This window comes from Dryobates pubescens, chromosome 5, assembly GCF_014839835.1.
Source record: "Dryobates pubescens isolate bDryPub1 chromosome 5, bDryPub1.pri, whole genome shotgun sequence".
NCBI classification, from domain to species: domain Eukaryota; kingdom Metazoa; phylum Chordata; class Aves; order Piciformes; family Picidae; genus Dryobates; species Dryobates pubescens.
Window position 1 is genome coordinate 47663928 of NC_071616.1, and position 23033 is coordinate 47686960.

A 23033-nucleotide genomic window follows, 5' to 3' on the forward strand; every position below is an offset into this window, starting at 1 on the left:
TGATCTGCTTGAAAGGATGGCAGCATTTCCTGAAGTGCTATAATGTGCTTAAAAAACCCCAAAACACAACACAAAAATTAATTTTTCCAGAGAGGGAGACACTCAGGTCTGTAGCTTGTCATAAATTTTATTTAGTCTCGTTGAGTGGTTAGAGTATGATGACTTTCGTTAGCAAAGAGCTACAAAGCTTTGTGTTCATTTTTCCTCCCATGGCAAGAAGGTGTGCCAGCTTCCTCATGCTGGCTTGAGAATGTGGCAAGCCCTTGCACTTTGTCCTTCTTTTAAACTGAGTTTCTTACTCTTTTATCTAAGGTATTTCTCTCTAGATTTCTAACCAGTTGGCCAGGTAACACAATCTTTGAGTTAGAATAATCAATTTAATCATGATTGACAGTACAATTGTCAAATAATTGAAAAGGACTTCAGTCAATTCTTGAGCACCCCAGAAGGCTTTCATGTCGGTATTGGTTTTATAATTATGGAAATAATTCGATATAAAGAAAATCCTAGGTGAGTATCCATATACAATGTCTGACACTGGCATACTGCTAGAGGTCTGTCTCTAGCACTGTTGGGAAGATAACTGGAACAGCCAGAGAAGTGTTACATAATGATAAGAAACATAAATAGATTTGAAATATCATAGGTATTGGTCAGATCATTAGGCAGGTTTTGTACTTCATATTTGCTGTGCCCTTCATTTGTATGCTTTTTCAAACGTGATGCACAAAGTTGATGAGAGTGACACAAAATTTATGTTTGGCTGCATCAAGTAACATCCACTCAGAAATACGAACGTCTGCCAGAAGTACGAAAGCACAAATTCAGTTGGGCATAGCAATTTCTGGTACAGGATTTCCTCTCTTGCTGTAAACAGACCTGTCAATAAATGAGGTGGGGGGTTTATTTTTGGAAATCAAATTTGGAAAATTTCATTCAGCTCTTACAATTGAAGTGACATATTTCAAGTGGAAAAGTGTTTCAGGAGATGGAAGACCATGACCACGAGGAGCAGACCTGTGCCTTTGTTTTGTCTAAGATCACTCTCATGGAATAGGCAAAGATTGCTCTTAGGCAATTAAGGCTATGCTCTGGGTAGGGGAGTCAGAATGAAGTAAATGTAAGCAGATCTTTTCCATTCTCTTCTCTGCTTTCAAGCAGAGCTCTAGCAGACAGAGAATTTGGTTCTTTACACGTGCCTAAATAAACAGATCCATTCAACAAAGGCTGCTACATTCAAACAAGATTGCCTGTCTTAATGCCTTAGGAATCCCATAAGCTTTCTTGAGATGCTCTTTGAAATTTATTTTTTTTTCCAACTTAGCTCTGTTCATTAGGAGTGATGAGGCTTTCATGTTGTTTATAGACATGACTTTAATTAACTTGCCAGGTATGTCCTTAATAAGGTCATCAGCTTGAAAACAGGGAAAAAAAACCCCAAACCTCTTGATTTTAAAAAGAAACAACACAATCTTTGTGCACGTGTGATATCTACAGTTCAGAAGTGAAGGAGCACAGCAGAGGCAATAATGATCAACTAATCATTTGGGGGTTTTCACGCTGTATTGGTACAATCCGGTTCTGGCTTTTTGTGTTATTTTTTGCAGTTGCTAATAGAACAATGATGTTTTAAGTAAAGTTAGAATTTGTAGGTATTCCTGTTTGAAACATGAGCAGGAGGTCGCAGATTTCTATTTGGTAATTGCTATTTAAAAATTGAATTTCGTTTCTCTTGCATTTGGCCTTGTTCATAGTACTATCATACTCTAGGCTTAAGAAGAACAAATTAGAATTTTTACTTTTAGAGAGAGGTGGTCAGTTTCCTCAGTGCACATTCAAATGCAAACATTTCTGAAAAGTCAGTGATTCAGTGCCTTTATTTGTAGAAGACAACTTTGCTAGGCCTCTTTTCAGTCTTGTTACTGATGTTAGCAGCTGCACGAAATGTCTTCTGTAGCAGTCTCTCTGCCATACCAGAGCAGAAAACTGTTCTCACAAGAGCTAAATGTCACATCAAGAAAGGCATTCATGACAGCTCATGAATCAGTGTGGCTCAAGTTCAGGTTACATCCCGAAGGAGAGGGTATTACTGCAATAGTCTGATCAAGGTATACTTGGATAATTTTGATGAATGACAGCTTCATATTTACAGTAACATTAATTTTAAAAAAAAATTACTATATTTTACTTTAAATGTAATTTACCTTTGTTTACCCTGTGTTCACTTAATCCTACCACTCTCTGTACATGGTACCTTGTGACTTCTGTTAGTTCAAGCATTAAGTTCATTTACAAAGAATATTCCTGAGGGCGGTACAAAGTGGGATTTTGAATGGCATCTCATGTCACATCACAGATTTTGGCTTGAACCTTGTCTGCTCAACTTACTGTAATAGTTCTTTCCTGTTTTTTATTATGGTAAAATGCTTCACAGCACTGGATTTCACAGAGAGAATAAATAGAACTTGAAGTGTCTATTAGGAAGCTTAAGCACTCAGAAACTGAATAATATATCACAGCTGTTTTACAGATAATGCTCTGTACATTCCTATATTCTAAAAATCAAGTCATTCAGAAATAATTTCCATTCTTCCCCACTTGAAACTTTGAAGTTCTTTCCTTTTTGTTTCAAGACAAGTCTTTCTGTTTCAGCTCTAAATACCTGCCTCTGAATTTTTCCCTTCTTCCACGAAAGAGGGAAACATTTCACTTTGCCTTGTGGCACAGATGTACGGTTCTTTATGAAATAAATTAGATAATGTCAGGGAGCCATGAATGCTATTTTCCTTTTGGTTGGTTAAACTACATTTGCATTTTCCAAAGTCAGTCTGGTCATTATTTCTCTATAACTACATCCATTTAAGCTTTTTTCTTCCCCATTTTCTTGAGCTGTACCATACCTTGGACTGTATGGCATCAAAACTGGCTTGATTAGATGTGACTGTGAGTTGTTTTTTTGTTGTTTTTTTTCTAGACAAGCACTGTTCTCTTTATTCAATTCAGTAGCAAGCTGATCACCAGCACACTGTGTTAAGTGTTTGTTTGGGGCTGGCTTACTTTTTTAGAAGTCAGACAGCAGTTTGTATTTTCTTACACTAGTAATAGTACTCTCTAGGCTCAGCTCCCGAAGCTGCAGTAATAGAAGATACGGAAAATTAGGCTAGAGTTTGAAATATTAATAAAGCAGATCAAACTTGCTATTGTTTTGGGGGTAATCACTGATGTGAAATGTCATGTGTGTGATCTCTGGTGGACAGTGTCCATTTCAACACATGGAAATGAGCTGAGATATAAATAGCAGTGTCAGTATCTACAGCAAGGTATAGCTCAGACCTCCGTCAGTGGGTTCCCTTCAGTGCTCCCCGAATACAATAGAATAGACCAGGTTGGAAGAGACCTTCAAAATCATCGCATCCAACCTATCATCCAGCCCACCTAATCAACTAAACCATGCAACCAAGCACCCTATCAAGTCTCCTCCTGAACACCCCCAGTGATGGCGACTCCACCACCTCCCTGGGCAGCCCCTTCCAATGGGCAATCGCTCTCTCTGTGTAGAACTTCTTCCTAACCTCCAGCTTAAACCTCCCCTGGTGCAGCTTGAGACTGTGTCCTCTTGTTCTGGTACTGGTTGCCTGGGAGAACAGACCAACCCCCACCTGGCTCCAACTTCCCTTCAGGTAGTTGTAGACTGCAATAAGGTCCCCCCTGAGTCTCCTCCTCTCCAGGCTAAGCAACCCCAGCTCCCTCAGCCTCTCCTCATAGGGCTTGTGTTCCAAACCCCTCCCCAGCTTTGTTGTCCTTGTCTGGACACATTCTAGCATCTCAGCGTATTTCCTAACCTGAGGGGCCCAGAACTGGACACAGGACTCAAGGTGTGGCCTAACCAGTGCAGTGTACAGGGGCAGAATGACCTCCCTGCTCCTGCTGGCCACACTGTTCCTGATGCCATTGGCCCTGCTGGCTGCCTGGGCACACTGAAGGCTCATGTTCAGCCTACCATCAACCAGCACCCCCAGGTCCCTCTCTGCCTGGCTGCTCTGCAGCCACTCTGACCCCAGCCTGTAGCGCTGCATGGGGTTGCTGTGGCCAGTGTGCAGAACCTGGCACTTGGATGTGTTCAATCTTCTGCCCTTGGACTCTGCCCATCTGCCCAGCCTGTCGAGGTCCCTCTGGAGAGCCTCTCTACCCTCCAGCAGATCAACTCATGCCCCCAGCCTGGGGTCATCTGCCAATTTACTGATGACAGACTCAATGCCCTCATCCAGATCATCAATAAAGATGTTGAAGAGCATGGGGCCCACTAGTGGTGTCCCTGGGGCACACCACTAGTGACTGGCCGCCAGCTGGCTGTGGCACCATTCACCACCACTCTCTGGGCTCAGCCTCCAGCCAGTTCCTAGCCCAGCTCAGAGAGCTGCTGTCCAAGCCAGGGGCTGACAGCTTAGCCAGCAGTTTGCTATGGGGGACGGTGTCAAAGGCCTCGCTGAGGTCCAGGCAGACTCCATCCACAGCCTGCCCCACACCCACCAGGCAGTCACCTGTTCATAGAAGGAGATCAGGTTGGTGAGGCAGGACCTGCCCTTCCTAAATCCATGCTGGCTGGGCCTGATCCCTTGGCCATCCTGTAAGTGCTGTGTGATTGCATACATAATCTTCTTGTTTTTCCAGTTGTAATGAAGTTGCAGTTTTGTAACATTGAAACAACCTTTTTTGCTATGTGTAATTACCTTTTTAAAAAATTTATTTATTTAAGAGCTGGAGGGGAGAAAGAATGTCCTTGTGCCCAGAATTTCCCATATCGCTTTCTCTTGTATCAGTTTCCAAGACTGCTGCTAGAAGCCCAGCCAAAGTAATGCTGTGCTGTCAGACACATAGCTGCTGTGGGGATGAGGTGATGGCTGTTGTACTGGGTCTTGCAATCCAGACTGCCAAATTCAAGGCAGCACTAAAAGAATCTTATCCTTTTGAGCCTTTGAGGCACAACCCAAAACCCTAAATGCAAATCCCCTTCCTGCATCTGTAATTTCAAGTATTTTTTGACAAATGATTTCTAACGTGGGATTGACAGCATAGTTCTCGCTGCGGCATTTGCCTGATTCCAGCTTGTCTTTTCCCCATAGCTGATGAACCCGCTGGAATCATCATTATGCACCCATGATGATTCTGATTTCACTTGAAGGGCTTTCCTCAGAGGAATAGAGTCCAAGTTTCTGCCTTGGCAGAAACCTGCTTCTTCATACATTGAGTTCAGTGTACTGATGTTCACTGCACTGGTGTTCACTGCTCAGATAGATTTGCAGGCTGAAGCTTTATTTTCCTTACAGTTGTTGCATGCTAGTTTGAATCTTAAAAGAGCTTTATTTGCTTTTATACTTGAAAGTGTGCAAATCTGAGGTTTTAAGCTGCATACTGTATACATCAGAGGCTATAAGGTATGCCATCTGCATTTATCCTTACCTATGTTTACTGGCTTTTCCTCTTGCACTTGAAGTCCTTCAAATTGATGTTCCTAGCTCAAATAAAATTGTGGAGATTAACTCAACTCAACTACTCTGATGTTAGGACAGTGCAGAAGTTCTGATCAGACCACATGTTTTGTTTGTGAAGGTTTATAGAGTGACCTGACCATTCACTTTAGGATGGTAATAACTATCAAAATTTCCAACCAGAATTGCTGGCAAATGCCAATGGAAAAGCTGAAATTAACAATTAAACATGCCTTTAAAAGGTACAAAATAGTGTGTAGCCCTGTAGTTAATTTTTCACACCTGAAGAGTCCCTGCTCAAGTGATTTATGGCTTTTAGAGCTTATTATTGATGTGATCATCTTGGTGCCGCTTTCATCTGCTCATGTTCTTGTAACATAGTGGTGGAAGGACTGCAGCTTCCAAGAAGGTAAAGTGTAAGCATGAAATAGGAGCTGTAGGCTTTGATTCAAAATCCTTTGAAGGTCAATGGAGAGATGCTGTTTTATTCCCACAGACCTTCAATTAAGGGGTTGGTGGCCCTTAAAAACAGAAGCAGCAAAAGCTGCAAGTTCTAAGCAGGCGTCCATTCCTTCCCGCCAGCATTTATTCAGATATTGGGAATAACTGGATGTTGAGACAACTGAACTGGATTTCCCGGTCCTTGCACTTTTGATGAGTGGTGACTGCAGTTACCCTGTTTTCACTTAGGGAGCAGAGCTGTCTGCTGAAACAGAAAACACGATGCCAGAGCAGGATACCCTGAATGGGTGCCGAGGAAGACTGCATTGCATTTTGTTTCTCCATACTCCAAATTTCATGTTTCACACCTTTTAACTCTTATTTTCTGGAGTACTCATTTTCTGTGTGTCCTTCTTGAGACACAAAATGAGTGATTTTCACATATGCTGAGCACTCCAAGTGCAGTTGAAAATGAATGGCCCTCTGCTACACAAAAGATTCTGCAAAAATTAATTCCTTCAAGTGCATTAGGATGTCTTATATTGTAGAATTGAGCACAACAGAGAACTCTCGAATGAACTAAATGTCCTATTCAGAAGAGAGTTTGGGTAATATTGAGTAAGTGAAGCATGGAACTAGTTTTTGAAGAGGGAGATTAAAATGAAATATCCTTATCTCGTCTCATGCAGAAGCCCAGCAGAAAATAATTCAGATGAAGTCATAATGCCTACATGTCAATGGAAAAATAAGTTTCACACATAACATGAATCTAATATTTTGTTTCACTCCAGCGTCCCAATTTTGCATGACTATATTTGAATGAAGAATTTATTTTAATATTCTGATTTTGGTGATCACTTCATTCATGAAAAATAGTTTCCATTTTTGCAGTAATGTGGATCTTTCATTGGTTTAATGCTGCCTTGAAATTGGCTGTTGCTGGGTGAAGAAATAGAAAGGTGGAAGCAGTTGAAATTTCATTTAAAAGCAAAATACTTGTAATAAAAATTGACCTGTTTAAAATATCAACCTCAATAGTGTATGCTCCAGGGTTAGAGAGTAATTCATGGTGTGCTTAAGGACAAGAATTTCAATACATCACTTTTGTATTTTTAGCCCTGGTTGACAGGAGCTTAAGAAGATGATTGAACTGGAATGGACAAGGAGTTTAAAAAGTCTTAATGCTGATCAGCTGGATATAGCTCAGACAGCTAGCATATACTTGTAAGGCTAAGTGATTAATAGTTGAGTTGCCTGGGTGTGAGGTAGTGTGAAAATAGGCAAATCCCATTTCTGTGGCAACCAACAGGGACTGTCACTGCTAATAACACAAAGAAGTAGAACTTTAGGGCTTCCCGAGTGCAGTTTTCGTAGAGATTCCTGATGTCTTATGATTCCCACTTGGATTCTGTTAGCACAGGTTAGAGAGACTTGCTGGATATTGTGCACAAATTACTTTGCAATAGTTTTTATGTTGTGATTTAATAAGGTCTTTAGCTTAGACAGTATGTGTGTCCTCTCTATATTGGGATAATTAATATTGCTTCTCTGATCTTGAGGAAGCCCTGCATACTTGTGCTGTCTTTCCAGTGTTACTCGCACAGCACATCTGTATGCTGTCCCATACTTTCACAAACACAAAATCCATCTTATTTTTTTATCTCATACTAATGTAAATATTTCATAAGTAAATCTACTTCCTTTTTCTTTGCCTCTTTTTATTCTCAACTACCAAGCCTGTGCTGCCAGTTTGTAACAACTAGTTTCCTTTCCCAGCAGTTTTCCAATCAGTGGTTACTGTTTTATCTCCTTTTTTCTTCTGTGTCATAGTTCTTCCTGTTTTCTCATTCAATGAGATGTTCATTTTGCAGTTTTAGTTGATGTGTAAGATTTTGTTCAAACCCTTGTCTAGTAATAAACATATTGATTTTGCATCTCCAGGATGAGGTCAGTTCCATTGAGAGACAATGACTAATCAGCATCTTATTTGCATCCCAGGAAACTACCCTTTGCCTTTTCACAGTATCACAATACAATAGAAGTTGGAAGATCATCCAGTCCAACCCCCTTGCAAGAGCTGGATCACCCAGGGTAGTCCACGCAGGAATGCATCTGGACAGGTTTTGAATGTGTCCATTCATGTCAGTTTGTTTCAAATATTGGATAATATCTCTTTTTTCATACAGCTCCTGTAAAAGGAATTAACTGAGCTCTTGTGTTTCTGCAGTGTTTTCATCAATCCCCTTTCACTGTCTTGTTTTGACAGTAGTTAGGATGAACCATAATCTGACCATAAAATTCCATGTATGCGTTCTGTCTATTGGGAACCTGACCAAAATTGAATTACACCTCTATGTAAAGTGTAGGTGTCTAGGAAAAGCCTCAGGAAAGAGAACTCAGTAACATATGGATGGCATGAAGTCATATTCAAGATTCAACTTTTTTTTTTTTCCCAGTGTCCAGCCTCCCAAATGTAACATGTGGTAATTGGTAAATATATGGCTTCAAATGTTTTGGGGATTTTTTTTCCTCTTTATTTTGCTTCCCACTTACTTCACATGAGTAATTCCATGTGTAGAATACTACAATATTCATAATTTAATGTTGATGAGATGAATCCCACCAGCAGTGCTGCTCCTTTTAAAAGCATGTGTTTGAGTAACGTCTGCCGCTGTCGACTTCCTGGAGCTCCCTGCTCCTCCCCTTCCAGAGGTGTTCTCACTATGACAAGGAACAAATGACAGTAATTTTGAATTGACATTAGTCCTAATTCAGGTGGCCACAAAGCATACTCGTAAGGCCTTGTGTGTTCAGCTCAGTCTAAAAGTGCTGTTTGAACAGGAATGCACTCCTGGAATAGGAAGATTGCATCTTGGAAGAGGATTATTCCATCTTAAAATACTTAGTTAAAGTTTTCTGAAGTACACAATTCAAGATACACTTTTTCTGTGATTTTCTTCTGACAGCTTCATTTTTATGCTGTATTAATTCAAAGGAGTTGTCTGTTCTTCAGATGAATTTCAACCAATTTTTAATGAAACCAACCAGTATATTCCATTATATTTTTCCAGTGTGCTCCTAATTTAGCCTTAACGCTATTACTTAGAATAAGAAGCCAGAATCAATGTTTACAGTGTTATTCCACCAGCTTGAGACATTGTTGTTCATGGTTTAGTTTCATGTATTTAGTTACAGATACGGAGTAATGTGTGTCACACTTGTAGAAAGGAAAAAGAGACGCCATGCAAACTCCTAGAGTTATAAATCAGAGCATGTGCGATTTAAAATCTGTTTGAAGCAGGCAGGTATTGGGAGCTCGTTCAAATGGCACGTGCACGGAGCAGGTTGTACAGGACTCAGGTCTTAGAATTGCTAGTAAATCACAGGTAGAGAAAAACAGCAACATGCTTCCTGATATCACACAAGATAAAATGTCTTCATAAAAATGCTGAAGTTTCAAGGAGAGATTATGTGAGCTTTGCGCTTTCTCCCCATCAGTAAGTTGTAGGAGGTGCAGTACCTCCCTAATAGGCCTGTCTGGTGCAGGAGGAGTGTTCTGAAGTTGTTACCAGCTGCTGTGCTTTGCATACTCTGCTTCCTTCATTACAGCTTGGCAAGCTCATTCCCTTTGCTGTACTTAGCCCTCTGTGTCTGTTTGTGTGTTTGGGTTTCTGCTGGTGGTTCCACATTCTGCATGCCTTCCTGAAAGAGAAGCAGTGTGCTTTCCCATAAATGATTAAGATTATGGGTTAGCCTCCTACAGGCACTGTGTTCTGAGAAACGGGCTATCTCTGCTGGTGATGACTCATGTTCCGATGTCATTGTTCTGAACTGCTCTTCATGTTGTAAAACTGAGTTGAAATGTTACTCCTATGAGAGTTAGCTTTTCATATTGGGCTGGAAATTTCATCTTCGTGTAGCAAGTTGTTTTATTATAACCAATGGCTTTTAATTGTACCTCCCATAATGAAGAGCTGACTTAATACTCTCTGTTAATCTTGTTATGACTTTAACAAGGTAAGTAATTTCTCTAACCGTACCTAAAAGTCATGGCAAAGTGTTAAAGGGCTTTTCAATTTCCTTTTTTTCTTTATTTATTTCATATGAATTTTTCACTTGTAGCATGAACTTTTCTTTGTGTCTTTTTCTACTTTTCTTGTAAAAAATTTTTGTGGGCTAATTTTTATTTGCAGCAAAACATATCATGTAGATGTTAAAAAATCCTGTTTGGTACAGTTGTTATTTTCTTTTTTCAGACCAGTCGTGGTTGTTAGGTAGAAATTGTCAGCAGAACTTTTTACTTTACCATTCCCTCAATTTTTGAGTATTTGATTTCACGTTCTGTTTACTGCTTCAGCCAATGGGAGAAAGCTTGCTCTACATTCCAGCGTGATGAAGTTATGTCTTAAAGAAGAGAAAATCCAGCTTGCCTAAAACCAGAGTAATGTGAACTGAATGCTTTGGGGTTTGTTCCATCCTACCTGAATTATGCAGGGGCGTGGTACTGGCTGGTAACCCACAATATCTTTTGCCAAGGTACATTGTGAGCCAAGAGATTGTAGAAGGGATGAATGATAAACCTGTGCTTTCCCTGTGAAAGGAGACACAGCCATAGGTTATTATTGCTGTGACTACCTGTGAATGAGAAGAATTATAGTAAATAATACTACTGATCACTCACCCCAGTCAGGTGTGGATGTAATGTGGATTCTTCACTTAGCAGTAGCTGTGAAGATAAGCCTGATTTTTCATGTCACAAATAAAGTAGCAAAACATGCAAACAATGAATATGATAAAAGGCACTTAAAGTACATGACCCCATGTATACAACACTCCATTGCTGCTAAAAATGTATGTGTTAAAAGAACTGCTGGGTTTTATTCCAAGCCATATTCTACTGCAGTTTTGTTGAAAAATAAAATTTAGGCTATCAATGTGTGATTCATATTAAACAAACAACTATTATGTAATAACTAATTTTCATGTCAGTTGTGTTAAAACATGGTTTTATTCTGCAGCTGTGAGCATAGGTTGGGAAATGATCAAGTCTAGCTGATCAAGCCTTTTATTTTGTTATCATGGACTCCTCTTCCACAGCTGCTTTTAAAATTTGTGGGAAGCAAATTATTTCTCATAGTGTATATGTTGCCCATCAGGTGAGTGACAACATGGAAACTGTAGGCTGGGTATAAGAAATCAAAAAGTAATCTGCAAGTCCTCTGTGTGCACAGAATTAAAAAAATGACCTGTATGAGGCTGCCTGTGAAGCCAGCTGTCTTTTGTTGCCATTATCATTTGGACACTGTAAGAGCAAAATTTGTCAGCACGTTTTTTGATATGAGAAGATTTGATCTGCAAATCTCAGCTGCTCTGTTCATTATAAATCTCTTGTTTTTGTCCATACACTAGCTCCACTATAGGTTGGAAGGGCTTAAAGATGAACTGAGGAGGAATAGAGGCTACAACTCGAGAGTAACTATTACTGCTCAAAGGAGCTGTTTTCCATTCGCAAACATTGCTTTGCGCTATGGGTTTGGGCTCCTTCTGTTCCTCCACTTTGTTGAAGACTCTCTCTTGACTTCCATTTTACTTCTTTAGCACTGTCTTTGTCTGCTAACATTTTTCCTCTTTCTCTAGTAGCTTTTATCTGTGTCCTTTGGATTACATGTTTTACTTAGTTTGTTTTAGTAGATTGTTTCAAATGTTCATGCTTTGTATTTTATTTTTTTTTTCACTGTTTCCTTTAGGACTACGTTATCTCACTGAGTTTCATTCCACAGTTTGCTGAATTGCTTGGTTATTTTGCAGCAGGGCCATTTCTTGTTTCCTCTTCTCATATGGTTTTCAGTGAGAAATAAGAGAGCCTCTTCCATTTTAAACAGTAGCCTTACACACATAGACCCATGTCTTCTTTTGCACACTCCATCTTCTGCTGTACCCCATCCATTCTGCTTCTTTCTTTCTCTTTCTGTCTGTGCCTCTCTCTCTTTTGTGCTTTCTTTCCTACCATTACACCATGTTTTTGGTCCAGAATTGTCCTTTGGTAAATTATAGATGAATATTTACTTATTCCGAAGAGAGCTCCTGTCATGCCTTTGAATTCTCCTAAAACAACTCTGGGCCAAATCTGGGTGTCATTAATACTTTGTTTGCAGTTTTCTTGTGTAGCATTTTTGGTGGGAAGGAGGGAGGGTTGGGGCTTTTTTCTGGATTTTTTTGTTGTTTGGGTTTTTTTTTAAACAATAGTTTTTTTTCAAGGCAGGACTCCATAACCCACTCTAAGTTGCAACATTACTCTCCATAAGTTATTCCATTCCAATAAATAGACTGTGTCACGCTGTAGAATCCAGTTTTTTTATGTCGATATACATTTGGGGCAAGCTGCTGTGGAATGGAAGAAAGAGGTTTAGAAGTTGGGGCACATCTGGTTTCAGCCTTAATTGATTTTTCCTTTCTGAAGGCATCTTTTTGGGGGTTGAGTATGTACCATGCTGCATCAATTGTTAGACCATACATATTGACAATTTCTGGACAATTTTTTCTGTAACTCCAAATTGAAACTGTTATCTGAAAGGTAATCTGGACTTACTCCTTCACTTCTTCAGCAAAGACAATTTTTCTGCAGGGAAATTATATCCCCAGCATCACCTGTGCTATTCCACTTCTTTCACCACATGCACACAGTTTTACTTTTTTGGTCCTCTTGCTGAAGCTTAGCAACACATTTGTTAATAAAGTAAGAGAAGGATTCCCGATCCCTCAGAGGTTTGTCTTCCAGTGAAGTTTACTTTGGCTGGGGTTTTGTCCACACAGAAAGTTTTTCATGTGAGAGTTAGCAGTTCGGTCAGCTGAGCTGCCAGGAGATAGCCTGCTGTTCAAATCAGTTCACCTGAAAGCTTGCAGGAGAATTAAAAAGAGCTGATGCTTCAGTATAGACAACTGTCTCGTGTTTGCAGGACTGACCACCCTCAAAAAACAATTCTTCTTTAAATCTCCATGGTAAACAGATGGAATTCAAAGTACCCAGTCTTACTGGAACGTTAGACCAATGTCAATTCTCCAGTTTCTTGGAGTCAGACTAATATATCTGGAATAGCACAGTGGCAGCTAAAAGTATTTGTTTGTTGAGAAATCAGTTGTCATTCTCACACAGTTACTTTTCAAATTGGAATTGCATTGTAAAAGTCATGCAGATTAAAGCATTTATTTTAACCAAACAGAAACCACTCAGTAAATTTATGTGGCTCCTTTCAGGAGCTGTTTATACAATTGAGTTGCTTATGCAATTGTCTTACGAAATCTTCAGAATCAACAGAATCTAAATTGGGTATTTACAACTCTTTCTAAAATACCTAAAAATATCAATAGTAGACTTTTTAAGTAAGCCATGGTAATACAGTTATGTTGGCATTTTGTCTAACCATAAACCAGAACCTGGGGTCAGAGTTACTGTAATTACGGTTGTGGATTTTCTGTTTAAAACTGGAGCTTAACACATAATTTTAACTACTGTATTCTTTGAGTTTACTCTGTTACTGTCCTCAGGCCATCTCATTTCTTAGGTGTGGGGGGGAGGGGGAAGTCAAAATGCTTGTATCAGATTCTGACCATCAGCTGCTACTCCTCTGCTTAAATATACTTACCTCGTGTAGAGTATGTAAGAATGTTACTGAAAATATGTATAGCCTCTGTCTTAGATCCCAGGAGCTTGCCCATTATATCTCTGTATTTTGCATTCTTGTTAACTTCTGTAGCTCATACACCTTGTGCTCTCTCTGCAGGTCCAGTCAAGGTGCAGCAGCAAGGAGAACATCCTCAGAGCAAGTAAGTACTGAAACTTCATAGCTCTATTGAGAAACTAAGACTGCTCAGGAGGCAGCCAATGATAGTCAGGTGAGAAGGGGGTGTGGTTGAAACATAAGTGAGTTTGTAGAAGAAATTTAATAATTCAATGAAATTCAGTCTAAAGGAAAAAGTAATAGTGTAAATATCTTGTAGCATTCCTGTGTTAATGGAGAGTTGCCTTTTCATTTTTTCCCTTCCAATTTGTTCTTCTAATGACAGGGAGCTCTGTGTGCTTTGTGGTGGTGTGTTGTTGTAAGTGATCATACCTGCACAAGCTTTATGAACAAAAAGAATCAACACTCGAAGACAATGAGAAAGGGAATTCTCAAGTTCAATATATATGTGATTTTTATTATTGTACCTGGAAATGGAATTGAATGTTGGGTTGCATAAAACCAAACCAAAAAATGTAGAGATTACAGATTTGATTCAAGTGACCTTGCACAATTCATGTACTTTGTTTCATGGGAATCTTTCCTAGTCTGAAATGTCATCCACCGTATATGTGTGTGTGTGTGTGTATAACACAAGAGAAATGTTGTTTGATGACAGGGGGGAAGGCTGTCAGAAATGTTCTCTCTTATACAACCAATTCACTTAGCTGCTTCAAAGATAGAGGATTATTTTGACATACAAAATGCTACTTCACGTAAGTAGTTATTTTTAAAGCCATCTGACATTTTCCATTAGCCAACAATAACTCGGGAAGGTATGAGGAGTTGTTACATATCATATACTTGTAATTGAAAAGTACCACTTAGGAATTACAGAATTTAGAAAAGTCATTAGTTTTCTGTCTTCAGATCTGCTCAGATGTATGACACTTCTAAAAGAAGAGTTAGCATTTGTTCCTAGTCTGGAGCAGCTCTGCTGTGAGGGCAGGCTGAGGGAGCTGGGGGTGTTCCACCTGGAGAAGAGAAGACTCCAGGGGGACCTTAGAGCTGCCTTCCAGTACCTGAAGGGATCCTGCAGGAAGGCTGCAGAGAGACAGGGTCAGAGTGTCTAGAGACAGGACAAGGGGGAATGGTTTGAAGCTGAGGCAGAGCAGGGTCAGAGTGGAGCTGAAGAAGTTCTTCAGCAGGAGGGTGCTGAGACTCTGGCACAGGCTGCCCAGGGAGGCTGTGGCTGCTTCCTTCTTAAGGGTGTTGAAGGCCAAGCTGGATGAGGCCTTGAGCAGCTGAGTGTAGCTGAGACGTATTCCTGCCCATGGTGGGGATGCTTGTAGCAGGTGATCTCTGAGGTCCCTTCCAAGCTAGGAGATAGAGAAAAAAAGTTGTAGTTATGTGTGTGGTTCTTCCTTTCTTCATTAAAGTTACTAATGCTGCTGTTAAACCTGAAGAGGCTCTATTTTGAGTGTATATTTTCATGGTCTTCCAGTGAAGAAATGATGACATTTTAGGTATTGGTACAAAGTTGTCAGAGGTTAGGGGATTTTTATCTATTCTCAAACAAACTGTGCTGAAGAATACATTCTCAGTAGCTTTAAAGAAAACCTGTGACTCGAGCAAAGGACACAAGTTAGACACAGAGGTCCGAATCTGGGCAAAGCCTTTGAACTTACATTTCAAGAATTAAAGAGGTGAGATGTTAGTTTTTGAAGTAGCTAGCAGTGAGTTTTACGTAGCGAGAAAACAAACATTGAAGCACCTAATGGCTGTAGCGCACAGTTTGTTTGCTGCCACACAATTCCCCCAGCTTTCACTGCTGTGATTTATTTTTTCATGGTATTTTCCTTCATCTTTTTCAACTTCTTCTTTTAAGATTTTTTTTTTCATTATTTTATACAGTCAAGAGAAAGTTGTTGACACATATTGGGTGGAATCTGCAGGACCTGCAGAGATGATGGTGTTGCTAAAGCAGGGTTTCATTCTTTTCATTCTCTATGCAGAGAAAAGGTATGGGAAGTTTGACTGTCTCTCACAAATGCTTTTCTTTCCTTTTCCTCATTGTCATTGAGGTTGCTAACAAAATACAGACATCATAGTGCGAAGTGTAGGCTTACATCCCTGCTGTTGAATCTAAGGATGCAGTTGTTCCACTAGTTAGACGTTTATCTCTTATCTTTTATTTTGGATCGTTTCTCCCCAGTTTGCTTACGAGAAAGTCACGTTTAAGAGTATCATATAGTGAAAATCTATCTCAGCATTTATTTCTGTCTTCCTCAGTATGCAAACTGCTATGTTAAGGAAAGGATTTAAGTCAGTTAGAAATTACTGGAGCTTGACAAATTTGCAGCACCTGCTTTTTTACCATGTCCTCTTCTAAATATGTACAAAGAGGTACAATGTTCAGATTGTTTCTTCCAAAATCTCTCTTGGGACTGGAATTACATGGGCAGCTTTATTTGTCTGTACTTCTTTCTCTTAAAGGAAGAACATAAATTAATGAGCCATCTCCCACACAGAGACCAGCATGTGTCACTACTGAAAGAAATTTTGTATGTATGGAGTGGTTAAGGGCCCTCCTCTTCTGAAGGAAAAACTGAGACTGCTTGATTAAGTAGATGCTTTTCATTAGAAGGCTACGCTTAAAGCACGAATTTGTTGTTTTTTTCCAGAACATGAAAGCATGTGCAAGAGCAAATGAGATAGTTAGGTAGCTGCTGCAAAGCAAAACCGTGTCATTACAAATTAGTGTATATCATTTGTTAATGCTAGCTCAGTGTAATTTGTGTTGCTTTACATATCACACGCAGAGGAAACATCATATGGTTTGGCTCTTCTATGAATCCCTGCTTGTTCCAGGCAAATCCATTCCAGACATTTCTACAAATGTTATTGCTTGATCTTCTGCTTTGTATCTGTTCCTCGTTTATGTGTTCCTACAGCAGTTCTCTCTTTTCCATTGCTTACCTTCACTTTCTAAGACCTTCAGTGTTTGCTGTCTCATTGTTTGCTCTCTCAATATCAAGAGATCAGACTGTTGCTGGCTTCATTTTCAAACAACTTTTGTTGTATTTTCTCCCAACCTGTCACTCGTACCCGGGAAAAGTAAGCTTCCATACATCTGTCCTACTACCTTCACTCAAATTACACATTTAAATATCACTTTGTACTACAAAATCTTGACCATGGGCAGGATGTCCACTAGTTGGAAACTGTCAGCTGTTCTGACTGTCCAGTGATTCCACTGTACTTCCCTCTATCTATCTTTCAAACCTTTTGACTGCCACCTCACTCTTGGCTTGCACACTCACTGGGACAGTGTCTGCCTTTACGCTCAATCTGAGCTCCACACCTAGCATACTGACATGGAGAACAGAATGAGGAGTGAGTTGTCCTGAGTTCACAGAACTGGTTTAGCCTCAGATTGTCATCTTCAGGTTAAAATGCTTCATCACCTTGAAGAGTTTCTGTTTCTGTTTTATGCTCATCGGGACTTGCTGCATTTTTCATTCACTCATCGGGACTTGCTGCAGTTTTCATTCACTTTCATGAACTTTTTCAACTGTAAATTGCATTTTGCTGCTTTGATGCAGTTGAATCAGTGCCTTTGCAGTGTCTGAAGCAAATGCTCACCAGTGATAGCTAATGTTATGTACCCTGGAGTGCTGGGTTTTCAGGAAGGTGGTTTCAAAGAGTGTCACTGCTTATCTCTACATGTCATAACTTACATAAAGTTGGTGCTCTCTTGTGGCAGGTCACAGTGCAGTTGACATTACCAAGGTAGCAAGAAGACACCGCATGTCTCCGTTCCCATTGACCTCTATGGACAAGGCCTTCATCACAGTTCTGGAGATGACCCCAGTGCTTGGAACAGAAATCATCAATTACAGAGGTAAAAAGTTGGATTCTTTGTGAGGATTATGGTTGCTATCTCCTTATTTTACGACCTTCTTAAGTCACAGTGTTAGCTACATTTAGTCCACATAGATGTCATGAAATAAAGGACAAAAGTCTGGTGTGCACCTTCCTGAAAAATGAGCACAGCAGATCTTTGGTTTGTGATATAAGGTACTGTTATGGTACTGTAGCATAATTCTTCTCCAGGTTTTTAAACCTCTAGTGCAAAACTTCAGTGAAGAAATAAAGTTTTGAATTTGTGTTGTATAGGGAAAAATGAGTATTGATAAGCTGTGATTTTTTTTTTTGTCTTTTTTTTTTTTTTTTGGTCCTTGATTCTGTATGTCTTGTCTTTTTATCTATACTTTCATTTTTGTCCTGGGTTTGGCGAGGCTAGAGTTAATTTCTTCCCCAGAAGCTGGGAGGGGCCACACCTAGAAGACCCAGCTGAAGCAGCCAGTGGGTTATTGCTACCATTAAACATCATGCCCACCACATAAAAGGGCAGAGTTGGCACAGGCAGCTGGAGCAGTTGGTGGGTTGGCAAAGCATTGGCTGCATTGTGTGAGCACATCATGATTTACTTGTTTCATGTGTTACTTTTTTTACAATTGCTGTTATTCACGTTGTTCATTTGTTCTTTGTGTTGTTCTATTAAACTCATTTTATCTCAACCCACTGGGTCTTGCATTTCACTCCCAGTTCTCCCTTCCCATCCTGCTGGGGGAAGGAAGCTTGGATACCCATTGTGTGGGAGCTGCATGTGGCTCAGCTGCAGCTGAGCCTGAAAGCACAACAGTTTTTCTCCATCTTTACACTGCTGGATGGAAACTTACTGTTTCACAAGACTTTTTTCTGTTGCTGCCTTTCTTTGTTTTTCTGGACAGAAGTTGTGTTCTCCACAGAATTTAATAACATGTAGCTAAAAAATATTCTTCTAGGTAGACAGGAAAGAAGTGTAATCCTTACATGCTACATGTGTCTTGATATGCTAATAATGATGCTCCAGTCTTTGTGCAGATGTGTTTATATCAACAGGAGGTACCAGCCTTTTTGTCTGCCTGATTTGTGCACTTTTTCACTAGAACTATGGTGAAATCAGGCACAATTGACACACGTGTACTTACCTGCTGTTACGTGCTTCTGACAAGCTTTCACCATGTAATGTATGTTAGTATTAAAAAGCATTCAAAATACTCACCAAGTAAAAGGTGTGTTAGTACTGAAAATGTTATTATGCCAGTAACAGAGTGATTCTGTTCAGACCACATGCTTTCCAAAAGGTCTTTACAGAGACAGGATGGAGCTAACTGGTCTTAGCTAGATGCTTATATTCTCCAGGGCATTAAATTCAGGCTGATTCTAAATTTAGAACATACTGATTATTATTCCTGGCACTGTTATTTTAAAAATAAGGTTCTGAGTCTACTGAGACAGTTCACAGTTCTCATTTCTCTGCAAGGGAAGTGAAATGTCTGAAGTTCCAGGATTGCAATTTATTTCATTAACAACTTACCTAATTAATTTTAACCTGGTTTATTTACATTACTAAACATATTATGTAGTATCACAGTGTTCATCCTCATAAATAAAGCTGCTGAATGTGACCCTGTACAAGTAGCCTGTACAGCCCCAAGTTTATTCTTGGTTAAGTCAGGACACGTCATAGTCTCTCAAATCTAAGAGAGTAAGAGGGAGGATGGGCACAGTTCTCTTCTGAAACGTGATTTTTCACATTGGTGTGTGTCTTGTTCGGTGCCTGTACAGATCATCTACAGATGGGCCATCAACACTTTCAGAGGTGTCAGAAACCAGAGGAACCTGACATCATCAATGTCTGATATGAAGCCTCCAGTTAGCATTTTATTCTAGCTAAATGCAGTCACATGAACAATGCTCCCTCGGTCAATAAGGTTAAGTTTTTAAGACAGTGGTAGTGATTATTCTTACAAAACTAAGAAGAGGTAGGACATTAACTGACAGTAAAATACAAAGCAGAGGTGTAATCCACACTTTGTGGTCTTCAGCCTCCGAATGCAGCAGGTTTTCTGATATAATCCAAGAGCCCAGTAACTTGTGTGGGGCTTGAACTTTTTTTCCACTGCTTATTCATTTAGAACTAGGTGAATATTTTGATAGCATTGTCTTTTCACATCACACTGAAGTGCTGCCAGGGCAACATTTACAAAATGGGAGCAAATCCATCACCTCTAGTACCATATCTGTCTCACTGCTTTATCCCAGTACCAATACCCTGAGAAATCAAAAATCTTCACAGAACTGTACCAGTTTGACCAGCTAAGCTTTAGAAAACATCTAAATTTGAAAAGTGATTTTAATGTAATTTTCCATTTTGTGTTAGAATCAGAAAGCTATCACATAGGGCACTATGATGGCATTAAACTATTTCAGAACATCTTTTAAGAATTGCAATTAATTAAAATAAGGCCAAATGGAGGTACTGCAGATTGTCCTTTAGTTGCTGATTTGCTTAATTTTAAACGCCTAAAGCTTCAGCAAATAATGCTTGAATTTTTCTCCCCCTAATGAAATGCATTCTCACTACTGCCTGGCCATGTATTCCCTGCAAATATTGCATGGCAGACTGCCAGGAACATACTGTTCAACTTTGCTGTAATTGATGTGATTTTGTATGCAGACAAGGAGTAAAATGAAGACATAACATGCCTGCTAAAATTAGAAGCATCACTTCTGTCTGAGATTTTGCACATCTCTGAACAGAGGGTGTTTTATCTAGACCTTTGATAGCTGCCTTTGCTGTAATTCAGATGTCAGTATCTGCATTCTTTTTTTCTATGCAAGTGTACAAGTTTGGATGAGCTTTCTAACAACTTCCGTATTGTGTATGACAGTGGTGCACAGACATATCAGTAGCCATCAGCTAAGGCACTAAGGTGCTTTCCTACTTGTTTTAGCAGGTTTTATCAGCATTTTCATGGCAATACCTTTCCAAAAATGCAACATAAATATTCACCTCAGCCCTGAAGTTGATACTCATGGATATAAGCTATAGTTATAGATATGGTGCTATAGTTATTAGAATTAATTACTAACTCAATCACTTTGTACTAGAGATGGTATTTTATTTGTACAATACCATTTCACTGGAGCTGCACACTTTCAAATCAGCTAGGAGCACTTTCTAACAAAACCTATCCACTTGGTGTGCAATGTGAGGGCTTCGGTCTTCTACCTTCCCAGCAAATCCAGAACCGAATCATTGACTTGTTTTGCTCAGAAAAGACCTTTAAAATCACAGGGTCTGCTGCTAGTGTTGATTTCCCTATCTGTAAAGCAAGAAACACTTTATGTACTTCGCTCTTTTTTTTGGCCTGTCCAAAAGATCATAATCTATAAAATCCACACAGATTCTCCTGGCAGAAATATTCACACATCCTCTTACTCCTTCATACTTTCACCTGGATATTGCCTTCCTGTGCTGCAACACACTCCTATTATAGGATGGGCTTCTTATCTTCTGCTTAAATGTACTGGAATCACGCCTATCTTGATCGGTCTGACCTGTGCCCCTTCCCAGTCCATCTAACCACACATGTAATGTATCTTCTTTTTCACTCTCCTGCTGTATGAAGAAATAAGATACACATTTTCCACTCTGTTCTACATCATACAGAAAAAAACCCAACTCTTGCTGGTGCCACGAAAGGAGAAACATGGTGTACACTTGGCTGAGGGTGACGTAATTAATATCAGTCCCTACAGGCAGGCAGAGGCAAATTACAACTCATCAGTCATAGCTGCTAAGTGAAGGGAAAGAGTATATTTGAAACAGCTATTAAGGTATTTTGAAATATAACAGTGTAAATTTACATAAATAATCCTGACACTTCTCTGCTCTCACCCTTCATTAAGCAGAAATGCTCTCAGCAATTAGGCAAAGCTGATCTATTGCAGAACTTCTGTCAGTTTGTGGAAACTTGTCCATCATTACTTGTTTATGTTGAGTCCTCTGAGCACAATCCATCACCTTTCACCTTTACCACGCAGGATTCAAATTTGAAATGTTATTTCAAAGGCTTTAAAAAAACCACCACAAAAACAACCTTGAAAAAAACCAAAAACCTGGAAGCCTGGGAAAGTATTGTCTTTGTAAGAGATCTTAGAAGAAACACGCACCCTGGAGGAACAAATACTGCTTTTTACTGCCTGATGCTGTACAGAGCTATTACCTCTGGATTTGGATACATGGCATTCAGTTCTGCTGTCACCAGTTTCACCATATCTAGGAAGACAGACTTATCGAACAAATCTTTCCTCAATATTTTCAGACCCCAGATGTTTTTCATTTATGTAGAGGCAGAAATCAAAACCCTGAGATCTATTTGTGTCACATACACATACGTTTCATTCATCAGAACACATGCTGTTCACTTTTTCCCCCTGCACTAGCTGTAATGACATGGAGTGTGGTCTTTTCTCTTTTTTCTAGATGGAATGGGCCGAGTCCTTGCTCAAGACGTATATGCAAAAGATAACCTACCGCCGTTTCCAGCATCAGTTAAAGATGGCTACGCCGTCAGAGGTAAGCTCTGGCTTTGTAGACATGCAGTGTAGTGTCTGTAAAGCCACTTTAGAACATGGTAGTTCACCCATTTTGCATCCAGCAACGGCTGTTTCATTTGAGATTTGGTTCAGCTCATTGTTGACATCACGGTTACTTGGTGAGCGCAGCTGCCTTAAAGAAAGAGCACGACACTGAATTCAAGTCTTGCAAGTGAATACCTAAGCAGTCCAGAAATGTCCATCCACGAGTGCTCACAGGCATGCCCCTGTGTTGCTAGTTTCTTGGAAACAAAAATTCAGGAGAGTAACAGAACATCTGTTCCCAAATGACAGATTCTTCTGTTCTTTTGTTACTGAATAATCAATCAGCAATTTCTTCTGTATCTGTTATTTTGTGGAATGGCCACAGATCCAGCTTCCTGTGTGTGAGCTATGTTATGACTACTTTACAGAATTGTCAGAAACACCTCTCAGAGTGTACTCTTACAGACACACCTCAAAAGAAAATCTCATTTTTGCTTTGAAAATATCCCTGTTGCTCTATATTAAGAAAATGAGTGGTGTGGCTTTATGGAGCATGCAGTGAGTGCTTCCCCAGGAGAACCAATCCACCTTCTGCTTTGGCTCTAGGTGCTGCATGGTTTGGAGCAAGTTACTTCCCTTTTGTGAAGTAAGACTAACGATACTCACCTCAGATATCTATGGAGAAACAAAAATGCATGATCAGACATTATCCTGTTAGTGATTTCATTGCGGTACGGGCTGAATCTTTGTAACACCATGTTGAAATTGGGACAGAGTAGCCAACTCTCTTTTAGTAGTGTTTTATTACTGGCAGCTGAAACAGTGGAAAGCAACTGTGAAATAGCCTGCCTGCAAACCCAGGGGTTTGGTGTAGTCCAAGAGCTTCCCCATGGATCTGACCGAAAAA

At 39.8% G+C, this 23033-nt stretch overlaps 1 protein-coding gene across 1 annotated transcript in view; it reads left to right on the forward strand.

Annotated features, from left to right (window-relative positions):
• GPHN (gephyrin) overlaps window positions 1-23033 on the forward strand; it is a 267522-nt gene that overhangs the window by 219588 nt on the left and 24901 nt on the right. The window contains exons 13-15 of the mRNA XM_054162194.1: window positions 13712-13754; window positions 17415-17552; window positions 22029-22121. Coding sequence (XP_054018169.1) covers window positions 13712-13754; window positions 17415-17552; window positions 22029-22121 — 274 coding nt within the window. The remainder of the gene's footprint in view (window positions 1-13711; window positions 13755-17414; window positions 17553-22028; window positions 22122-23033) is intronic.